General features: G+C 35.6%; 1 protein-coding gene across 1 annotated transcript; it reads right to left on the bottom strand.

Moving 5' to 3' along the window:
• Positions 1–3,214: 3,214 nt before the first annotated feature.
• gtf2h4 (general transcription factor IIH, polypeptide 4) lies at positions 3,215–17,101 on the bottom strand. The gene is made up of 14 exons (XM_046843636.1): positions 16,955–17,101; positions 14,750–14,885; positions 13,777–13,881; positions 13,561–13,692; positions 13,232–13,417; positions 13,046–13,154; positions 12,874–12,942; positions 10,174–10,257; positions 8,150–8,318; positions 7,919–8,049; positions 7,022–7,069; positions 6,792–6,870; positions 4,425–4,486; positions 3,215–3,507 (listed from the first exon to the last, which is right to left on the bottom strand). The coding sequence occupies exons 2-14, from the start codon at positions 14,863–14,865 to the stop codon at positions 3,397–3,399; spliced, it is 1,401 nt and encodes a 466-aa protein (XP_046699592.1). The 5' UTR covers positions 14,866–14,885; positions 16,955–17,101; the 3' UTR covers positions 3,215–3,396.
• Between the last annotated feature and the right edge of the window lie 441 nt (positions 17,102–17,542).

The raw sequence follows: 17,542 nt of genomic DNA, 5'->3' as shown, positions 1-17,542 counted from the left end.
TCTTTATTAACCCATGGCATTCATATTACAATATGTCCATTTAATTTAAAGATTCCCTTTTTCAATTAAAGCTACTCAGCTCACAATTAATTGGTTCCCAGGACGTTCCTACAACATTGCTGTTTGGTCCCTGAACCCAATGAGACATCACATCTTTAACCTGTAAGGATTCTTCACAGAAATACAATACATGACCTGCACAATATAATTCCAAACACATTTTTTTCCCAATGTTACCGTAACGTAATCTCATAGCATTTTGTTTGAAGAATTTTCCTCTCAATGTTTAGAGAAGCCTTCAAATAATTTTCCTTCTCAACATTAATGCAACCTATCATGCTTAACACTTGAGAACCAAATCGCTAGTTGGAGTTGTGGAGTCTTCAATAACCCATAGCATTCATATTACAATATGCTTATTTATTCCAAAGATTGCCTTTTCCAATTAAACATTCCCGTAATATTCCCATAATGTTCCTATAATGTTTAAATAACCCTAGCATAACCCAACTTTGTTTGGAGAATGTTTCTCTGTAGTTTCTGAAAAGCTTAAAATGATTTTAACTTTTCGGAAACTTTGCTGCAACCAGAGATTTTGAAAATCTTCCTCTTGTGTTTCTGAAAACCTTTAAATAATATATATCATGCACAACACGTGAGAACCAAATCTTTGAAGACTTTCCAAATAAAGCTACCAAACTGGGCCATTTCTAGCCTTTTAGTCAAACTAGGTAAGATTCTTATTGTAACACTTTCCCAATGGCTCCACGCTCCCACCATGATGCTTCACTTAACCACCCTACAAATCGTTCAACCTTTCATAAAAACGATTAAACAAATGTAATAATCATTGCAAAAAACAGGTAAATAATTTAAATGGGTTGCGCTCACTGGCGCCCCCCAGCTAATTGCACCCTAGGTGACGCAGCTATTAGCTGGTTTCCAGAACATTCTAGCAATATTTTTGTTTGTTTTTCTGACATCACATTTTTCAGTAAAGTTTTCCTGTACACATGCTTTGCACCTGATAATTTTTAGAATATAACCTTCCCATAACATTTGAATAACATCATTGAATCGCATCACGATACGGAGAATGTTCCTCGAATGCTTCTGGTAACGTTTCTGCCAATCTGGTATGGTATGAACTCCTGAAAACCTTAGCAGTAGTCAGGAATAATTCTAACCAGAATTCTAATCATTCATTGAATTAAAATGAAATAAATGCTCTGCAATGAATGACTGCTCAAGGACCCAAAACCTATAACCTTCCAGACACTAGCATGAACTATTCCAATAAATAAAGTGATGGCTAGGAATGTACAATGCAGCTTGTTTATACAAATGCAGAAGCTTGCTTACTTATTTTTTTTAGCAAAAAACTAACAAAAAACTTATAGAAAAGTTGATTTTAAGTATCTACATAATTGTTTTGTTCAGAAACTTGAGGTGGCACCATCAACACCATCAACCTAAAGTACACAGAATATTATGGAGGCTGATTTAGTTTGACAAACTGTACATGGCTTCCAAATAATTGACAAATCGCTGCAAGTAAATCTAAATAGATGTCATTTTGCATCACATGTCCATGCTTATAGTCTGTGCATTTCTCATGTATTGGCAGATTTTCAAATTATTTCTATTGGTTCCTGACTTTTCAGACACCCTCTAGAGTGACGAAGCCTATCACTGGCAGCTGTGTGTTACACTTGGTGAAATGGCACTACAGTCGTTTTCCTGAATAACAACTCAAAATTATTTCATCCTGCTTCGCAATCACTTCTTCTTCTTCTTTCAGCTGCTCCCAGTAGGGGTCACCACAGCGGATCATCCATCTCCATACCCCCCTGTCCTCTACATCTGCCTCTTTCAATCCATCTACCTGCATGTCTTCCATCACCACATCCATAAACCTCCTCCTTGGTCTTCCTCTTTTCCTTCTTCCTGGTGGCTCCATCCTCAGCATTCTCCTACTGATATACCCTATGTCCCTCCTCTGCACATGTCCAAACCATCTCAATCTCACCTCCCTCACCTTGTCTCCAAAACTTCCTACATGCTCTGTCCCTCGCAATCACTGATTTTGTTATTAAATATGGAGAGATTTGTACTCTGTTCAGTCAAAGTGCAAATGACACAAGATAAATACGTTTTGTGTGCATTGAGCAAAAAAGCAGGCAGTTTACAAGATGGAAAAGAAGGATTGCAGATTTGAAACCCCAAATACAAATGATCTGTCTGTATTTCAATGTGTGTCTTGTGTATATGTGTAATAGTCCTACACCACACCTTTGATGAGACCAGAATTATTTCATTATAGTAACACAGAGTTACTGACAGGCAGTAGATGTTTGTTTAGATGTCTCATTTACTATCATGACAATCCATTACTAGAATTGTGTTTTCTACCTTTCCAGGAAAATCACTCTCAAATTCTGGTGTGTTTTATTTTAATTCATTTCCACTGAGGGGGGAAAAACTGACCCCCTCCCCGGATCTCAAAACAGAAAACACTGAATAATTCAGTGAATTTATTTTGTTTAACTTTTTCTATGAAAAAATGATAATGAATAGAATTATAACCATGATAAATCATTAAAGGGGAATGTTATATTTGCCACATATGAATTCACATATCTTTAGCACATAGCTTTATTTCTGTAAAGCTGCTTTGAGACAATGTCTGTTGTGAAAAGCGTTATAGAAATAAACTTGACTTGACTTGACATATCCCAGTGTGTTGGGCCCTTAACCCATTCTGATCCAGGGTTGCTGTAGCATTGCTGACCATGCGCTCTTATACAAATTCCTGGAATATGCAAAGAATTTCACTGTGCTGTAATGTGTGTCTCTTTATTTCTCTCTTTCCTTTTTTTATCCATCGTTGTTGTTTCTTTTTTTCTTTCCATCCATCTTATTTTTCTTTCTTTATTTATTTCCATCTCTGTTTTTTTTTCTATCCATCTGTCTGTACTCTTTCTTTCGAACAAACGAAATTAGGGTCAAAGAATTGTCGGTCATGATACAGGACACTGACAAGTGGCTTTGATGACCCTGATGGCTCCAAGATCCAGAAGTGGTAGCCTGCTGATGTTTGAACCTCCAACTGGTCAAATCAGAAACTTAGAGACATAAGAACTGGGCCAGCATGTGCCATGAAATCATTGTTTCTACAAGAACTAGCACAAGAGGAGAAGTAAAGACAGAGAGATTTCAAATGAACAACGTTTTATTCAAGTGCAAATATTTTACATTTCAATCTCTCCAAACTTTATTCTCCATCAGCGTCCTTAAAGAAAAGACATGTATTAAACCCATATATGCAGTATTTCATTCAGTTAAGGCCACCCTTTCCGTCACGATGCGCCCCCTGCCCTGTGGAGTCTCCTCATCCTACGTGTGGCTCTTCTGTCTCTTCCAGAACCTCTTAACCTCACTGTGTCCATGTGGCGTCACCACCATGACCCTGTGCTGTGGGTTCTGCCACACCAGCACTCCCAAACCCTGAACAGAGATACAGTAGGTGCATTAATAAACGCATACAAGCCATGCTCATCGCACTGTACTCAATTACTCAGTTAAACCACAGTTTCCATTAAATGTTTAAATCTGATTGGTCAGAAGGTGATTCATGTTCTATGACAGACGTTATAGTAGGTCGTCAGTAATTTGGATCCAGTGCGAGCTCGTTTGAAATGAGGCACCCATGTTGTAATCGCACGAGCAGACGGGGCACAATCACAATGTCCTACCTGATAATAATGCTGACATTTTTGTGCAGCACTCGCACTTTCACCATTCTTATAAAAGGCTTAACAGCGAATGCTCTTTGCGCACCATTCCACTGCTCCATTAAAACTAATGGCTAGGCGTCCTGAATGAGCCCGCACTGGTGCATCCGTTGACCAAAGTGCTTTACAAGGTGATCTACAATATGCAGTGGTATCTAAAAGTTGTGTGTCTAAAACTGGTGCTATTCTCACCATGTGCGTTACCACGTCTGGGATTTTAATTTGGACAAGATAGAACAAAGAGCAAACGTGAAATTCTGCGTAAAACTGGGCAAATCTGCCACAGAGACGTTTGACATGAGCTTCAAGAACGGAAGAACATCACTGGAAGACAACGAAACATCAGGAAGCCCTTTAACGAGCTCAACCACCAAAAATATTGAAACCATTCAGGAACTTGTGCATAATGATCGTCAGAGAGTGAGCTACATGATCTCCATTAGCATTAACCGGATAAAAATCCTTTAATCAATAAGAAGTGCAGATTTTGTTAATAAGAGGACACTTTTGAAAAAAGCTTTAACGGCAATAACGATACCTGGGATGTTATAATACATGGTTCAAAATTTATGAGGGTCATTCTTATTATGATCATACAACGAGAAAAGGAGAATACATTGAGGTACCAACCTGAGCTCTGTCACGCAAAACCTCAAAATCAGCCTGCGACAGGAACTGGTTATACAATACGCCTGAAACAAAGAGCGGGAAAAAAAACAAAGAGTGTGTAAATGAAGGAACGGAGGAGAGCGAGGAGAACGGTGCAGCTTTTAGCAGTATTCAGCAGCGGTATTCCTATTAAAGAAGTGAATTATTGCGTGAGAATGCCTATTTTTGCTCAACTACGCCTGAGTGCCATTGACATTCAAAGGTCACGGGGGGAAAAGTGTGTAATAGAGCGTTCATTCTCCTCAGGAGCTTTTGTCGATGTGATTTGTCATGCGTGTAGAGGTTTCATACCCAAGCACGTTCAATGCACCTGCTTCCTTGTATATAAACACGATATAGCACTTGCTACTTGGAAGCGAGGAAAGCTGCAAGTCGTCCAATCATAATACCATCAATCCTGTTATATAGCAGATGTCAATAAAGCATTTACACCAGAAAAGCACCAAAAACAAAACCTCCAGGGGGAAAACAGCAGCCTACCTTTCTTTAAATCACATGCTGCTTAAATATATAAATATATTAATGATTTATCCTTTCGTTTAGAGGAACACTGATCGCGTCACGGCAATATATTAGTCTTCATATGGATATAGACTCAAATAGAGGTCAAAACAAACAACAGTCAGATTTGCTCCGATATCTACGAAAACGGTTGTCAAAACCGACATCACTTGCATTTTTCCTCCACATATGACTCACTAGATACTTTTGAAATCCTTCATTAGGTGACTCAGGTGGGTTAGAGAACTGAAAGCACATCAAAAAGCACATCAACAAGCATACTACATGGTAGAGATGGTGGGCGTTCTGTATACAATGAAAATTGCACAATGCAAAAAAAAAAAATGTAGAAACATGAAACAGCACTGTCGAATTCACAAATCTGACCTTTGATTTTCTTTAAATGATTGTGTACAGAGGATTCACCACTTAATTTTAAACTAATAAACATAAAAAAAAGAGGGAAAGCATATAATCATTGATAAAGTATCATTTAGGGAACATTTATAGAAGGTATCTGCAGAATCCAGAGTTCTATTAGATTCTATTTAGAAAAAAAGCACAGGTTATTATATATGTAATGTTATGTATGCCAGTTAAATTGCATGGATAGTTTTTCCTGGGTTGCATTATACAGTACGAGAGCGGCCTCTAAAGGTGAATCACTGACATCATGTGATGTCTTTTTTTATCCATTTTGGTTGTAACTGTTTTTATTTATTTGGAGTGCTAGTTTTGTTTCAGTTTAATCGCGTCTTTTATTTTCATGAATATTTATTTATAAAATGTATAGGTTCATATTATTACATTTAGCACATTTTCATAATTCAGTACTGAAACTTTTTTTATTTTTTAATAAAACGTAGTAGTATTTTACATGCAGTATTATGTTTGTTTTTATCCAGTATCCATTTTAAAAAATTATAGGGCGGGTATCGGCAAGTACAATCCAACTTAGCTATCGGTAATCGGGCAACCTCTATATGTTATAGCTGCTATAACTAAACAATAACAGGAACTGATTAATAACAGGAACTGAATAACAGGAAGAGAGAACAGAGATGATTTTGCCTCACACCCACAGTCAAACATCTAAGCGGAAGCTTAATGGTTTGGGGTTGTTTTGGAGCAGGGAACGTTGGAGACTTATTTTGGGTGAAGGGAACCAACATGGCAACCATTCCATACTTCAACACCATGCAATTCCAATTTACATTTATGGCATTTGACAGACACCCTTATACAGAGCGACTTACGACTGAGCAGGAGAGGGTTAAGGGCCTTGCTCAGGGGCCCAGCAGTGGCAGCTCGGTGGTGGTGGGATTTGAACTTGTAGCATTTCGATCCCAAGTCTAATGCCTTAACCACTGAGCTACCAACTCCTACACCACATATTTCAGATAAATGTTTGGAGAAAAAAACTCTCCGGATGCGAAGAGTGTATAAGCTGCTATTCATACTAAAGGAGGATTTTTCCATTAAAATGAAATAAATCATCTGGACATTTATATATTTGTTTGGTCAAAGTAAATCTTCCAAGCCTTAACTGACTGGGTTTGTTGCATATAAAGAAAAGGAACATGCATGTGTCTCTCAAAAACCATACAAACTTGTTGTTTCCAAACTTTTGAGATGCACCGTATGCTAAACACTTGTAGACAAATATACAGGAGCATTATAGCTATATATATATATATATATATATATATATATATATATATATATATTATATTTTTATATATTTGTATATTTATAAAATAAATATAAATTTATATTATTTTGTATGAATAATACAATTTACTACTATGAATCCTCTTACACTCTTACCCTCTGTAAACTGCAGCCGATCTCTTTCAAGCTCCCAGAGTCTGATCTGGTCTGTAATGGTCGGAGGAAGTATGGGGGTCTGAGTAAAGGAGAAAAGGAAATAAAAGATGTTATCTTTTGATTAAAAAAAAAAAAAAAAAAAGAAAGCAGAAGTGTCAGAGATAAAAAAAAAAAAAAAAAAAGTGTCAGAGATATAATTGGAGCAAATAAAAAACAGACTCTGAAGCTACCTGTTTAAGCATAACAGGATGTGCCCTGGTCCTCAGGAAGTGGATAATCTGAACATGTACAAAATTAATAATTAAAATCATTATGGGTCACATTAACAGTTATCACTTATTGAAAACATTCATTAATATTAGTGAGGTATTGTGTCTATTTCACAGGGTATAATGAACCTAGTTTACTGAAAAATCTACCAGCTCTTTGCACTTAACTGTGAATAAAAATAATAATAGCTTCCATGTGAGCGTACAGCCGTGTTACAGATAAACTAAAGAAGAAAAAAAACCATGCACCATTTTTAAACACTCTTGTCAGGAGTGTGTCAGGTTTGCTGTGTGCCTGCATTGTTTACCGTTGTAGACTGTGTTTGTGAAATAAGTGCTGGCGAATATAGAGGAGTTTGTAAATACAGGATGAGTATAGAGTGGAGAGCAACATTTCCCTCTCAAACTCTCAAATCCTTTTCTTTGCCATGAGGTGCCATGTTGAACATCCAGTGGTCAGTATGAGATATTTGCACTCAAAGCACCAAATTTTAACTGCTCTAATACAAGATACGCAAATTTGAATGGTCCTGTCAAACACAAACATGAACATGATGAATAGGACGTGTGGCTTTGCATGGTACCATGACGTACAGCTGTTATCATTTAGGGTGTACTCACTTTTGTTGCCAGATATTTATACAATAATGAGTGTATGCTGAGTTATTTTAAGAAGACAGTACATCTGTACCGCTATACAAGCTGCATATTGACTACTTTAAAATATATCCAAATGTGGGGGTTTCCTCACTTTTGTGACGTACTGTATATATGTATATGTGTGTCGTGTATATACTCTACAATACACTCTTTCTAGTCCAGTTTGCTGTACATAAGGCAAAAATATATACACCAAACCTGTTGTGCTGTGATGCCGTTAGCAATAGCCTGCTGTACAGACTCTCTGGTGACCTGCGCCACAACCACGTTGGAAAATCGATAGAGCATCTCGCTGAAGAGAGCAACCAGAGCGATCTGCAGCTCAGAGTCTGAGAGAAAACACCACAAATGATTTTCAGTATGGGTGTCAGGTTTTATTTAATTGCAGTCTTTTTATAGTCTGAACATTCATGACTCCTACATACGCACCTGTGTAAGCGTACACGCGATAGTTGGTTTCTACGACAATGAAACCAGAGTCTCCTGTTAGTGTGGAAGAAGTCAAAGCACTAGAAGAGGAGGATGATGAATTCCTGGCGGTAACTCCTGCAGCCAGGGTTATGGCTAGTCTAGTAGGGTAATACCTCCTTGACTTCCTCTGTAAGAGAAGCATGAATCGAGTTGACACATTAACACACTGTAATCAATACGCTGCAGTTTGATTAGAGATAAATATCTATTGACAAGTACCATTCAATTCAGAAAGTAATAAATAATAAGGAGGAAAACATGTAGGAGGAGTGGACTAGTGTTCTATTGCTCCTCTACAACTACTTTCCAACTATTTTTTTTATTGAAGCACAATAATAGTAATATACTGTTATATAATATACTGTAATATAGTAATATACTGTTATATAAAAATATACTGTTATATAGTAATATACTGTTATATAATACTATACGATTATATATAATATTAATATACTGTTATATAATAATATAGTCATATAGTAATATACTGTAATATAGTACTATATGATTATATAATATACTAGTAATATACTGTTATATAGTAATATACAATTATATAATATACTAGTAATATTTTTATATAGTAATATACTTTTATATAGTAATCTACAGTTATATAGTGATATACTGTAATAAAGTAAAATACTGTTATATAATATACTGTTTTGTAATATACTGTTATATACTAATATACTGTTATATATTAATATACTGTTATATAATATACTGTAATATACTGTTATATAACTGTTATATAGTAATATACTGTTATATAATATACTGTAATATAGTAATATACTGTTATATAATATACTGTTATATAATATACTGTAATATAGTAATATACTGTAATAGTAATATACTGTTATATAATATACTGTAATATAGTAATATACTGTAATAGTAATATACTGTTATATAATATACTGTAATATAGTAATATACTGTAATAGTAATATACTGTTATATAATATACTGTAATATAGTAATATACTGTTATATAAAAATATACTGTTATATAGTAATTTACTGTCCTATAGTCATACAGAACGTAACCCTGGCGAGTTCCCAAAAATCTGAGAATTTTGGACACACCCCCGCAGCCTCTATTGTATCTTCACGAATTCATCTAAACATAACGCCAGTAAGTTGGTTCATTTTTGATGCATACTCAACAGAAAATGTGAAGTAATGGACAGAAAGGTTTCATCACTTTAAATGAATAATACAAGAATGTGTTTGTTAATGTAAACATAGTTTAAAATGTTATTCCTAGGTTCCAAATGAGAACCCGCAAATTTTCAGAGCCGCGAATTATTAGGGGTTGATTGTATACTGTAATATAATATACTGTCATATAGTAATATAATATATACTAGCACTATACTGTTGTATAGTAATATACTGTTATATAATGAAGTAGTAATATACTGTTATACAGTATAATAGACCAGTACTATACTGTTATATAGTAATATCCTGTTATATATTAAACTAGTAGTATACTGTTATATAGTAATAAACTGTTATAACTGCTATAATGAGTCACTCAATTTTTCTGTAAGCCTAAAATAATGGAGTTTGTCATATTACTAAGAAACTACATTAAGTTTCCCCTTCTAATGCTCTGACACTGGAGACTCCTTCCACAAATCTTCTCACAGAAAACTTACAACAAACAGGTTTAATAATATTTACACAATAATAAAACACAATTTTCAAGGGGTTACTACAGAAACGATCAGGTATTACTGCTATAATCCTGGAATGAATCCCTCGTTCATCCAGTAGTACATTCACAGATTTAAGTATCGTGATGTGATTTGTGTAAATATATCAGGCTTTGTTACTGACTTGTTTAGTGTAGTTTTTGAAATAACATACAAACTATTAACGTGTTCCTAGAGGCCAGACTACCTTTAAAGCAAAGCTTATAACATATACTGCATCAAATAATTTTCCCCAATCTGATGACCAACCTTTCTCTGGAAAACGAGGCCGAACTCTCGTAAGTGCTGCAGAAACGTCAGTAGAGACTCACTCATGCCCTCGACAGAATAGTCCTGTGATGAAGAGATAAAACAATAACTACAAAGACAATTCCTTTACAATATGAAGTTTGAGATTCACAGACACTGGACATTTGCTTATCTAAATATAGTATTATGTAGTGGTTACTGGTATACCAGGCTTTAGGTTTTTAGTTACTGTGACTTGGGAAAACTTCATTTAAGTACAGACATGGATATTTTATGGCCCACATTTGACCCTTTGGCTGTTTTTTTTTATATTTATATTGTCCGATCTGCGTGAGGTGAACTGGAAATAAGAAATGAAAATTAGTGCATTGCTTTCATTTTAATGACAACTAAAATTTTTCAGCCTCATCAAAACGTTTTACTACCAATAGCAGCTAATAAAAAATATAATTTACTGCTTCTGCAATAAAAATTATACTGTTCAGCCCTCCACAACAGCCCCCATTTCGCATGTGGCCCCCTTTGGAAAAATTAATTGCCCACTCTTGCTCCAGTATAAAATGAGACAGATGAAATAAATGAGGTGCGCAAGAAAGATTGCTTTCATGTCCTTGTTGCTTTGTTTTTTTAGCATCTAAAGCAGATTTCTTTCCTTTTTTGCTCCAGGGACCTTTGGGTGTTTTTCACATGCATAATGTTTCTATGTATATGAATTCTATGATTTAATTATCAAATAAAATGCAAATGTAACTCAACTATGGAACTAATGCATAATTATCGAAACACAGCAAAAAAAAACTGTGATTGAAACAAGTGTGGGAATTTGGCGTAGGTTAAAGGTGGTCATTATATATAAAGTTTTTTTTAATAAAACACCTCGCAAACCGTGAAAGTAAAAAAAATCGTAAGTAAAATACAAATTTTAATGTTTATTATTTCTGTGCTGCCTGGTGATTGGGGACCCCTGATCTAACATTTATAATATTCACAAATGACATACAAGCACACACAGATGCCATCTGGCTTTTTTGGAGAGAAAAAAAAAACTAGAGCCTGCCAGAATTAATCCCGCTCAAATAAAATGTAAAATTTAATCATGTTTAAGGTATTAAAATTTACCTTCAAGCTGCCTATTGCAAATAATCTTTTCAAATGAACCATTATGTCTTTATCAAAACTTATTTCTATTCATGTCAATTTACTATGAGCTTGTTTAGGAAAATAATGACTTAACAGGGTGGTGTAATACGGCCTGCTGGAAAGCAAAGAAACTCCAAAGCTGATCACTGTTTATTCCTTTTATACCAATTCAACCTGGCAGCATATATGTATTAAAGTAAACAGTCTTTATAGACTACCAATGTTACAGTCGAGTCTTCGCTGAGGTGTTTTAAAACGAGGATCATTCCATTTTGGTTAATATGGGGGTGATAATTTCTTCATATATATATATACATATATATATATATATATATATATATAAAAGAAACACTGGAAGAATGTGTGTGTGTATATATATATATATATATATATATATATATATATATATATATATATATATATATATATATATATATATATATATATATATATACACACACACACACACACACACACACACACACACACACAGTACAGACCAAAAGTTTGGACACACCTGCTCATTCAAAGAGTTTTCTTTATTTTCATGACTATGAAAATTGTAGATTCACACTGAAGGCATCAAAACTATGAATTAACACATGTGGAATTATATACATAACAAAAAAGTGAACTGAAAATATGTCATATTGTAGGTTCTTCAAAAGTAGGCATCAAGAGAATGCCAAGAGTGTGCAAAGCAGTAATCTAAGCAAAAGGTGGCTCCTTTGAAGAACCTACAATATGACATATTTTCAGTTGTTTCACACTTTTTTGTTATGTATATAATTCCATATATAATTCCACATGTGTTAATTCATAGTTTTGATGCCTTCAGTGTGAATCTACAATTTTCATAGTTATGAAAATAAAGAAAACTCTTTGAATGAAAAGGTGTGTCCAAACTTTTGGTCTGTACTGTATATGTATATATATATATATATATATATATAAACTTTTGGTCTGTACTGTATATGATCCAATTTATTTTTTACATTTCCTTCTATATCTTTGTGTGATGTTTTGTACATCTTGGCTTTAAAATGTTACAAGAAATCGTTTTACAAATGTTTATCCGTTTCCTTTCATTTCAACTATAAAAAGATTAAAAAGGCATCGTCAGATTCGCCATCACTTGACAGGCAGTTTTGGTCGCTTTATTAGTAATGAAAGTACAAAGTAAACACCGAATGTGTACTGTTATGGAACACCTGTGAAACCAGATCCACATAATAATTATGTATAAACTGGCATTGTTTAGTTATGAGTTATTTCCATTAGGTGCTCACTAGAGTCTTGACATTTCTGTGGACCAATTGGGAGTAATATTTCTGCTGGATGCAGTTACAGTCAATGTAGTGATCTAGCAGTAATCTGGGATTCAGTCTTTACTGTGTGCACAAAGATGAGTAAAAAAAAGATCTATCTGAAATGTAAGTAAAATATAAATTTTATCATTTACAAAAATATGTCATTTGAAAATAATTATTTAGACAGCGTTAGCACATAACCGGTGTCAGCTTTTGATACTTGAGGTGACTATTTGAAGTGAATACTGACCCTTCCGAGGGTGGAGAAACTCAGCTGGAACAGGAAGGAGAGGATTTCCACCAGGTCCATCCCTCTAGACTGTAACAGGCAAACAAAACAAATCATTTCTCCGCATTCCTTTTGCTTTTTTTTTTTTTTTTTTACAGATGAACAGCTGAAAAGCTGAATGTGGCGCACGGACCTGCACTGTTTTGAGGTACTGCAGGGTGAAGTACCACAGCTGAGAGGCCGTGTCGAGTAGCAGAAACTGAAACCCAGCTGAAGTGATGCAAGGCGCTTCGCCAGCCTCACTGCAACGCAAAACAACGGAGCGTTATAATGCTTGTTGTGGATGCATTTTAAAAAGCGCCAGAGATCAGATGCTTACGTCTTCATGAGGCCGGCCTGGATAAGGAGCTGAGCGAGATCCTGGCTGACCGCTGCGCTCGGGGAGCCCACCATGAAGTGCAGGATGACTTCCCAGCGATCTATGGCATAGCGGTCTAGACTCTCGATGTCCCGTGCGTGCCGATCGGGGCCGAGACTGCTGCCCTCGTCTGCCCATGGCTTACCGCTGATGGACAGGAACGAGAAGATTACAAAGAAATCGCAATTTTGGCTTAATGATGTTTTTTTTTCCGGGAGCTGTGAGGACCTCATATGCTGGACAGAATTATAGACTCTGATTTTGGACCTGTACATGTCCACTCATCTCACCCTCCGAGCAGCGCAATCCTCAGGTTATCTTTAAACACCGGGTTGAGCACGATGCCCTGAAGGCCTCCCTGCAGCTGCTGGCTGTGCCACAGTCTCAGCCCAGTGAGAACTGACACACACTGGTCGTGATCCCTGCAACACAGCTGGAGATTAAAAAACAACAACAACAAAATGGTCTCGGATTGAAGGGAACACGGATAATGAACATGAGCTCACTTCTGGCTGTCTTTTTTGACCCACAATGCCACGGCTGCTTGCGGGAGAGGGTGATCTAGAAACAGCATTCGCATCACATAATTCTTTGCCAGAGACGGGAGCTCCCTGAGGAGAAACGAAGTGAGGTCACATATACAACTCCAGGATTTAGTCTAGACTTTAGAAAATAAAACATATCTGATGACAAACAAAATGTTTTATACTTCACTTCCTGTCAGCTCCTGCTTACAGTTTTTTTCTCCGTTGCTTTAGAGCGTTTCTCAAATCAGAAATCAAATTCTCAAACCTACTTGTTCTTGGGTAAAAGCAATTTCTCGTCGCTTCAAACTAATTGCGAAAGACATTCTCCGAATTGGTTGTGTACAATTGTCCGCTGTTTCCTACATTATCATTTGTTTAAAATATATCATACTGCTTCTCACCTGAACAGTCTTAACCCCCAAAAACATCTCGGCATCGATTCATTAAGTCGTTGAAATCATTGACTGGTTCGACCAGATGTCAGAATCTATCAAGTGAATCTTGTGAACCTTCGATTTGGCGAGCAGATACGGACTGAGCAAAAGACGGAAAACGAACGAAGATTACGGTACAGTACCGTAAAAGTGCGAATCCTTTCCGGTCTCTTGCGATCAACATCCCACATACATTAACGTGTAACTTTGTGCTGTTAAAATTCATAAGACGCCGTACAGAATAAATTCAGCCTTAAACAATGGCAAAACGAGTTGTCATGGCAATGAGATGTTCATTGACACAAATACTTACTATTAATAGATTTAAAAGAAAAAAGTAGAGGCTTTTGCATGTAATCGATTTTGTTATCCGGTTTGTACTTATTGATCTGAGATATGCACTTACTGGTTTGCAAATATTAAGGATGTTTGGAGAAAATACTCCAAAAGCAATTGAAAAACTAATAGGAATTACCTCACAACCGTATGATCTTTTGAATATAATCAGAAAGATGAACCTGTAAACGGCGAGGCATGTAGCTGGGTGGTTGTACAGTCGGTCGAGAATGTCAGGACTCAGTTCCTTCAGGTATTCATGAAGGTTTTTGCACTGCAGTTGTACTCGGAGCTTCATTTCTGAGTGTTTTGCCTCAACTGAAAAAATAAAAGATTTATAAAATAACCATGTATTGAATAAAACCAGGTTAAACCGTTCTCACATCATGTGACCTAAAACACACCTGTCTGCCCTTTGCTGTATTAACATCTGGATTACACAAGTGAACACATCTGTGTGAAAAATAAAGAGTGTTCCGAAGGGACAATGTGGCAAGATTTTATCATTAAATAGTACAAAATACATAAAATCACATTTTTATAAAAATATTTTTATGATAATCGAAAATTTATCGCCAAATGTTTCAACTATTTACCTTGTACAAGGAATCCTGTCCTCGTGAAAGCGTTTTTAAATGTTCAATAAAAAGTATATTCAATACAGAACAGAAGTAAGTACACCCCTGTGCCATTTCATCCACCGTTGTATCATCTAACAATAATTGTATTATTTCTGAGTTCAATAGTAATTTAATCAAATTTTTGACGTAAAATAATAAAATAACAGTTTATATATACACTATATTAAAAATACAGTCCCACACAATATGAACTTTACGCAACAAAAAAAATCAGCACCAATTTAATTCTTTTTTTTCTTCAATGCTTCGTATGTAGACTTTTATTTTTAAGGACTGACTTGATCCTCCTCGACATGGAGAATACCAGAGGTGCAAAATGTCTGGAGAGATGTTCTGCCATTATACTGATACATTTCTTCAATCTGATCTGTGCTGTATGGGTTGCGTTGCTCTAAAAACATCTATTGGATTCAAGTCTGATGATGTAATTGCCCAAGTCTTGAATTTCTTTTCTTTTCTTCTTTTCATAATGAAATGCTTTTTGGCTGTGCACTTTGATTATTATGCTCAAATATTCGACCAAAATACCACAAAATATCACTCATTTGTGCAATATTATACTCATATGTATACATTTTATATAACACATACGTTACGACGACCCCATTGTAAGTCAAAAATATCGGAAGTCAAAGATGGTGCTATGACTGTGACAGTCTTTCCTGCTTTATGATGATTTATAATTTTCATTTTCTGCTCTAAACTGATCGCTTTCCTCTTCTTTTTTCACTACCAGCAGGAGACATACTCAGGCGCTTTTAAGACACGCTTTTATCACCAAAAATTGCTGTTTAAAACCATAACCACCTGCCTAATATTATGTTGGTCCCCCTTTTGCTGAATAAAAACAGTCCTGATCTGTTGTGCATTAACAGCATTAACTTCTTCAGCAGTTTGAGCTACAGAAGCTCGTCTGTTAGATTACACATAGATTACCCAGCCTTTACTCCCCACGTGCATTATTGAGCCTCGGCCAAACACACCCGAGCACTTTTGATAGATATTAACCACTGCAGACCAGGAACATCCCACAAGAGCTGCAGTTTTGGAGATGCTCTGACCCAGTCGTCTAGACGTCACATTTGCTCATTGTCAAACTCACTCAAATCCTTACGCTCACCCATTTTTCCTGCTTCTAACACGTCAAATTTGAGGACAAAAATTTTCACTTGCTGCCTAATAAATCTCACCCAATAACATGGTTATGAGATAATCAGTGATATTTACTTCACCTGTCATAATGTTAAAATGTCATAATATGAACTGTCACAGAAGCTCAGACTTCCCACTGATATCTCCAGTGCCAAGTCAGAAACCTCCATGAAGATTTTCCAATTCCTCTTCCTATTGTTTTAACTTTTATAAAACTACCTAAAGCTTGTTAACAAAACAGATCACCGTGCTGTGTTCCATGTACTTAAATGCCATCTTTCCTAATACATTTAAATATCCTGCCCACTGTTAATGTAGAGATTTACTTGTATACTAGCATTAAGTTTGGGATTACTACAGAAACTAATAGGCTTATAAAAACAAGTTGACATGCCAATTCAACTTCACATAACTCATACTCAAATACTCGTAAACACAGTATAACCACGAGCACTTGAACACCCCCCTTTTCACACCCAATCGTAGACTTATTAATCTAAAGCAGGACGTGGACTCAATACTGAACAAATGCGGAATAAATACCGAAAAAATACCATGCGGAGCTTTAAATTCTGCTCCTTGTAGAGAACTTACCTTATTTAATCAATCACCAATAATCAAACACAGCGCGTATAATGAAATATTGACATGATGCTATGGTGAGTTAGAAGAAGCTGAGCGGCGCCATGTTGGAATCATCACGTGATACCGCCGGCTAATTGTATTGGCTGAAGCGCTAACAAGTGGGCGTGGTCTGGGAAGCTACACATCTACACTGTTTTCTGCTTCTTATCAGAGAAACCATAAAGTGAGAACCAATTTCTTAGAAACCATGAAAATATATACATTTTTATACCTCAAATGATTAAAAGAAAATTTTTGGTTAAAAAGAAACTTTATCTGCTAAGGATTACATTTTTACATTGCTTTTTATTATTTAATAAAGAACACTTCATTTTCCTCCAAAACTTTATAATAAAACTTTAATAATATAATGAATTTCACTTCAGGTTTTTTGAAATTATGAGAAAATATAAATGATTTCAAAAATTCTAGTTACCGGTCAAAAAATCTACTCAAGTAAAAAGTAACTCAATTAAAATGTAGCAAGTCCTTTTTTTTTTTTTTTTTTTTTTTACTAGTTTAGCTCTAAAAGGGCAAAAAATTAACCTAAATAATTAA

The sequence above is a fragment of the Silurus meridionalis genome, chromosome 29 (genome assembly GCF_014805685.1).
Source record: "Silurus meridionalis isolate SWU-2019-XX chromosome 29, ASM1480568v1, whole genome shotgun sequence".
Taxonomy (NCBI): Eukaryota; Metazoa; Chordata; class Actinopteri; order Siluriformes; family Siluridae; genus Silurus; species Silurus meridionalis.
This window is presented reverse-complemented; position numbering and strand designations above follow the sequence as displayed.

What these genes read in the sequence shown, in the direction of transcription:
- gtf2h4 (XM_046843636.1), bottom strand. Translation starts at nt 14,865, where the DNA reads ATGAAGCTCCGAGTACAACTGCAGTGCAAAAACCTTCATGAATACCTG. An exon ending in AGTACCTCAAAACAGTGCAG is followed by an intron (nt 12,943 to 13,045) that starts GTCCGTGCGCCA and finishes TGCCTGTTACAG; the next exon opens with TCTAGAGGGATGGACCTGGT. An exon ending in ACGGCATCACAGCACAACAG is followed by an intron (nt 7,070 to 7,918) that starts GTTTGGTGTATA and finishes GTACATGTTCAG; the next exon opens with ATTATCCACTTCCTGAGGAC.